The sequence below is a fragment of the Eucyclogobius newberryi genome, unplaced genomic scaffold (genome assembly GCF_026437365.1).
Source record: "Eucyclogobius newberryi isolate DKJ021-1_F unplaced genomic scaffold, fEucNew1.0.hap1 SCAF_5, whole genome shotgun sequence".
NCBI classification, from domain to species: domain Eukaryota; kingdom Metazoa; phylum Chordata; class Actinopteri; order Gobiiformes; family Gobiidae; genus Eucyclogobius; species Eucyclogobius newberryi.
Genome location: NW_027316167.1, coordinates 32,161,949 through 32,168,623, shown reverse-complemented (window position 1 = coordinate 32,168,623; position 6,675 = coordinate 32,161,949). Strand labels below are relative to the sequence as shown.

Genomic DNA, 6,675 nt, shown 5'->3' with positions numbered 1-6,675 from the left:
CCATGAGTCATTTTCGGTATAATTTCCCGAATTATTTTGTGACCGCACTACAATTATGATAGTAGAAAAAGCTTCAGTTGTAGTCATCTGGACTCAGTTTGAAAAAATAGACGTTTCGACTCTCATCCAAGAGTCATTGTCAATAACAGAATTTAGATCGAGAACTCCGATATTAATACTGTTCTGTGGTAAGACCCGCCCATTGGGAGGAGCCTTCCTGAAGTAGAAAGAGTTGTTTGTTTCAACAGAAACTCCCCCCTTGTATCTACCGAGCTAGCCTATACAATTATGATGCTTGTTTTAAAGAATGAAAACTTGTTTACTCAAACCGTTTGGCATTTTTACTGTTTTGACGATTAAAATTTCATTTCCATTCATTTCATTTGTGCAGGTCGTGGTTTAAGAAAGAAAAATGTTATTAAAATGTTACATAGAATATCACACGCAATTTATCGATAATCGCATGTATCGCAAAATCGTGATCTTATCGTATTTTGAGCGTTGTATCGTGCATCGAATCGTGACGGAGCCTGTGACTTTAAACTCCTGAATATCAGCTTTACCATCTCAAGCTGTAGAATTCATAAAACGAAAATACTGAAAGCATGAAATAGTATATTCTTTAAATCTTAAATGTGGCACAGCTCCACTCATTACATCACAAAGTGGGACAATTGGAACGGAGTGTTTCCTGAGGCTCAGAGCAGAGGCCCAACTAAACTGGACAAATGAAACCAACGTGAACGCAGTTTTCTGACTTTTAAAACTCAAAGTTAAGTATCGGTTTGAGTCTGTTTATTTCTCTTTTATAATATTCAACACTTCTCTAACACATTGGCACGTATAATATGGCTAAATCACTGTCATTTTGTAGTTGTAAAATAGCTTCGGACGGGGCCTTTTCAGGGTCCATTTCGCCTCGCGGTTAAGCATGTTTGGCGCGAGCTGTGATGATTTATTTATGGCGTGATTGACGTCTCAAAGGAAATGCTCCGCGGTTCATCGAGTCTTAAAGAGTCGGAGGGTTTCAGGCCGTTTCATCATCGCCCTTTGGTTCTTACGCAATCGCGCGGCAAGTTCAGGCGCGGATGTGTGGACAAATACTGCCCTCTTCTGGTCAAACCCCGCACTGACGCAGGGCTTTGTGTCGCGTTTTACTTTATTTAGCTGTAAATAAGATTAGCTATAGAAGATTAAACTTGTTTTTGAATGTCTACGACGGCCTAATGAAAATATGATTCAATGTTTATTCTGTTTAAACCCACTCAAAATAAACCAGTTATATTTCTTTGTCCAATATTGTCAACAGACAATTAAAAGCTTATTTTTAATTTGAACATAGATGGACCACCAGACAGGAAATGCAGTTTTGTGTGAACACTATTTTTCATCTTATTTAGTTAACCCATTTTTTTTAATGTATGCCTTATTATGATTTTAATATTTTGCTATAATATTGTTGTTTCATGTTGCACCTTTTCACCGAAAAAAAGTCCCTATTTTGTGAATCTGTTTTTCACTGACAATGGCAATAAACCTTTTTCTGACCTATAAATATAAATGAAGCACTCTCGGTGAGTTTAGTTAGTTTGGTCTAGAGGGGCGTCCAAACGTTTTCCCTCAAGGCCTGTGTTGAAATATTCTCAGTGGGGACCAGGGGGTGACGAAGAATGGGGAAATATAAATCCATCCCAGTGGCAAACAGAAAAATCACATGTTTGGAAAGAATAATGTATCATGTTTTTTCATAACACCATGTCAAAGTGCACATCATGCACAGGGAAATAATAACTGTTGGAGAAACTGTGGTTGCCAAGAGTCCCACCATTACCACGTGTCCTGGGACCGTCCTCGTGTCCTATTGGACCGAGGTCAATAAAACGCTACAGACCGTCACGCAATTTCAGTTCTATGTGTTTGGGCCTCAAAACTCCAGCCACAGACACAGTAAATGGATACCTCTGGAATATTCTTCTGGCTGTAGGGGAAAAGGCCATCGCTGAGAAATGGATGACTTAAAATTAAGGACGGGATTGACATGATGATTGACATTCGACTTTGGATCAAATGGGACAATTACGCCGGACTTGTTTAGGACTATTTATATTGTTTGTGTGCTGTATCTTTGTCTCGTTCTTTGTTTTTATTGTGTTGTATATTAAAAGTCAAATAAATAATACAAATATTAACTATATTCTAAGCAGAGGGTGACACAGCAGTGAGTTATTCAGATGATACATTTTGGAATAAAATGTCATTCCATCGCGATTGAGATTAGATTTGTGATATGCGTTAAAAGTAAGATTCTGCTCTAAGTGTGACAGAAACAGGAGAGTTGACATTTGAGAGATGGAAATATAAATATGATAAACTAATACAATTTATAGAGGTCCAAACTACTGCAAAAAAAAAATTGAAAGAAAAATATGTTGTTCTTTGTAAAGGACATTTCTTCCTGATTTGCAATATCATGTTCAGTCCGATCTGTGTTCAGTAGACTTGATTTGATCCTGGTCCTGCACAGGTTTAGTTGAGGTTTAGTTTTTGATGTTAAAGGCACCACACACTGCTCAAATCTTCAAAACTATGAATTATTTGTCTTATGCTAGCTATTTTTATTATTATTATTTTATTTTATCTTTATTTTTATTTTCTTCCCTCCATTCCCTATAAATATATGAAAGGACCTGTTTACAGGAGTTTTGTTAATAAGAGTTTTTGTTTTTGTTCTTGTTCATAAGAGTTCTTCTATTAAGAGTGTTTTTTAAACTTCCTATAAGTTATCTGTCCTTTCCTCCTGTATCCACTGCGTTGTAACACCAAAATTTCCCCATGTGTGGACAATAAAGGATTATCTTATCTTATCTTATCTTATTGTATGATGACATGGTGATAATAAATAACCTAATCATCGTCATTGAATTATTGTTATTTATTCACTTTTATTTCATTCTACTTGTACTAATACATAGATAGGCATTATTTGACACACTCTAACTGATTTTTGAACCACTTATTTTCTTGATCTTTGTTACTGTCGTCCTTTCCCTCTTGGATTAATCAAGTTTGTCAAAGTCTAAATCAGTGGATTGATTCGTTTAAACACCGGCCTAATGCATTTCATTAAGTCCCCCCTTGTTTATGTGATTTTTTTCTGCATTTTAAACTTATTTTCCATGTTAAAAATCAGCCCTTTGTAACTGAGCTGAGGAAACGACACTCCGCATCACTTGCACTGTGGTCATTCCACCACTAGAGGTCAGAGTTGACTCTCTCTCCAAAAGCCTCTGTCAACTTCTGGTTTTATGGGGTAGTTTTGTTTTATTGGTTTGTTTTTGCAGAAAATGAAAAGTTATCTAGTTTCCAAGCTCTTTGTTTTTAGACAAATGTTTCTCTATGAGCTTATTTCTAATTAGTGGATTGAAAAATCGATTATCATGCTTGCGTGCTTGTGTTTTTTTGCCACTGACTCGATGCATTAGACTGTATGTGTATAAAAGCAGCTCGTTTCCCGTGAAGCTGTAAATGTGTGAATCTGACCCGGGACCAGCTCACGCGCGTCTCCCGTTTGTAACGTGCGCCGTCCACCGCCGTCACTGGAGCTCACACCGGAAAAGAGGCAGAAAACATGATAACAAAGTAAGTGCAGGCAAAGAAAACTACCGGTACCAATCATCTAGACCGGTACTCACAAAACAGTTACGGACAAAGAAAACTACTCACAAAATAAATTCAGACAAAGAAAACCACTCACAAAAAGACACATACAAAGAAAACCGCTCACAAAATAAGTACTGACAAAGAAAACTAATAACAAAATACGTACAAAAAACACACTCACAAACAGGGCTCACAAACTACTACTCACTACTCACTAAACAGTTACAGGCTAAGATGATCACTCACAAAATACGTACAAACAAAGAAAACTACTCACAAAACATGTACAGACAAAATCTAAAAATAAATAAATATACCAACGGAATTAGCGCAGTTGCAACTCTATTTCTGTCCGAAGTCAAAAGAAAGAAAGTTCTTTTAGACATGGCTTATTCAGGCAAACAAACGTCCTTCAACGTCCTTAAGACATACATTCTTAGTTTATTTTGAAAAGCTACACCGGATGTGCTCGCTTCGCTGCTCCCCGCTTTACGCGTCACACGCACAGATCGCGCAGAGCGCTCTTTCCTCCAGATGAACCAGTCTTCCAGCGGCGGCGGAGGCGCGCACCGGGCTCTCGTCTCTTCTCACGCCGCTCTCGGGCTGCGCACTCGCGGCCATGGCTCTCGTCACGTGCCGGGTGCAGTACCTGGAGGACTCGGACCCGTTCGTGTGCACAAACTTCCCGGAGCCCCGCAGACCTCCGCTGGTGGAGCTGGAGCAGGACCTGCCGCTGAGTGAGCAGATCGCGGGGATCCACAAGCTCCTGGACGCGCCCCTCAAGGTAAGAGAGACCCCAGACAGACACCAAACACCAGGGCCCCCGCACCTGGACCCCCGCACCTGGACCCCCGCACCTGGACCCCGCACCTGGACCCCCGCACCTGGACCCCCGCACCAGGACCCCGCACCTGAGCACCTGGCCCCCCGCACCTGGACTCCCGCACCTGGACTCCCGCACCTTGACCCCCGCACCTGGACTCCCGCACCTGGACTCCCGCACCTGGACTCCCGCACCTGGACTCCCGCACCTTGACCCCCGCACCTGGACCCCCGCACCTGGACCCCCGCACCTGGCCCCCCGTACCTGGCCCTGGCACAAGGGCAACATTTGCTCTGCCACTTTAATCTAAAATACTCTACCTTTGAAATACAATTTAAATGTAACTATTTGATCACAGAATATCACAAAGTATTATAAGTTTGTTTTAATGGCAAAGTAAAACTGCTCAGAGACAAGAGAGTGATATCAGAGTCTGGTTTAAAGAGATTTACAATTGTATTTTATTTTCTTTTTCTGTTTGATTAGAAACTATGGAAGACACTGGATTTTCAGGGTTTACTTGACAAACTGAAATATAGATTCAAAAGTTAACCACAAATTATACTTTTGGGATTAAAACAAAATTAAAAAGTGTTTTTATTATAGACTTAAAACCATGACCTGAAAGTTCCATATTCCCACCACTTTAGACTTGGATTAAACACACTTTATTCATCCACAAGCTAAATTACTTGGAGCGAAAGTGAATGTGTCACAAATTTCTAGATCATTTCATTTCAAAATAATACCGTAATTGTGCGATCGTTTACATTCTGTGATGTATTCGGTTGTATTTTAAAGTGCTTAACGGACAATTAGTTTTGAATTTTCCATAGTTAATCTGTTAACATATTGGCTTCATTTACTGCAACAAACAAAGTACAACATATTTAGAATACAACGTACACAAGTGAGTTGAACTGAGACCCTGAGCCCATCTTCTGTACGTCGTCAATAATAACGTTTGTGTCCTCACTGCTTCCGGTGTTAGGCTTTAATCTGCAGGCGTGTCTAGTTTGTCTGTTTTTAGCTCCAGCCCTGATGCAAAGTGCTTGTAATTTGACTTGATAATTGAAGTTGATGACACGATGAAGGAGGAACACATAATTCTGTCCTGGTCCATCAAGGCTTTTAAATCATTGTAAATAATCTTTGCATCTGAGACTTGCCCCGAAAAGTCTGTTAAAGTGACGTATGACCGGCTTTTACGATGTTCTCATTGGTTTACTTTATTTGGTGTATTTATACCTTTTGTACATATAAATCATAGTTTTACACCAATCGAGTGGGTATTTGTGGAGGAAACGTTGAAAAATCTGTAGAAAATGACAGGAAGTGACATCACTCCAGGGCAGAGTCAAAATGATCTACCTGCTACAAACTACTTACAGTGTATGTTGCTGTACCTTGGATACGTAATGACCTGACTGATGACTTGCACTGAATGGAATCAGACAGGGATGTATAGTCCAGACAGTCGCTCCTAACGGCCAGCCTCAGGCACACTTCCCAATGATGATCAGTCCTGGTGGAACGCTACTTTGACTCATGATCGGCTGATTGACTCACATAAATACGTGGAGCTGGATGATGCGCTCAAGGAGGCGGCACATTTCCTCAGCTCTGGACTTCTGCTGAATGTCTCATCAGTGTCTCATCTCCTCTTCCACTTCAGATGAGTTCAGGTGAAACTCGCTGTATCGCTGTTGTTTGCGCATGCGCAGTGACCCAAGTGTCAGAAAAAGTCAGATGTCATCCGACTGGCTCTCCTGTCAGTCAAGTGACGGGATGATTGACAGGCTGATGTGTATTTTTTAATGTCATGTGATCTGCTCACAGTGCCTGAGATGGACCGGTAGATGGTGATCCACATTATTGTGCACTGCTCTAGGGACACAAAGAAACAACTTTTTTGACTCTAAATATCAATTCAACCAAAAAAAGTCATATTTCTGATTCTCATTTGTTGAGAAAGTGTTTGCTCCTCCAGAGTTCAACAGAGTTCACTTTCCTCTGCGCTGTGGCTCAGCCTGCTCAGCCTGCGCTGTGGCTCAGCCTGCTCAGCCTGCGCTGTGGCTCAGCCTGCTCAGCCTGCGCTGTGGCTCAGCCTGCTCAGCCTGCGGTGAGGCTCAGTCAAACACTACGACGCTAATAAAAAGTACTTAACAAACTTGTGCTTGTGCCTTCGGCGC

The 6,675-nt window shown here is 40.9% G+C and overlaps 1 protein-coding gene across 1 annotated transcript in view; it reads left to right on the top strand.

The window, feature by feature from the left end:
• The first annotated feature begins 4,191 nt into the window (after positions 1-4,191).
• Positions 4,192-6,675, top strand: part of fhod1 (formin homology 2 domain containing 1) — an 83,142-nt gene continuing 80,658 nt past the window's right edge. Inside the window, exon 1 of the mRNA XM_072465851.1 lies at positions 4,192-4,444. Coding sequence (XP_072321952.1) covers positions 4,280-4,444 — 165 coding nt within the window. The 5' untranslated portion in view covers positions 4,192-4,279. The remainder of the gene's footprint in view (positions 4,445-6,675) is intronic.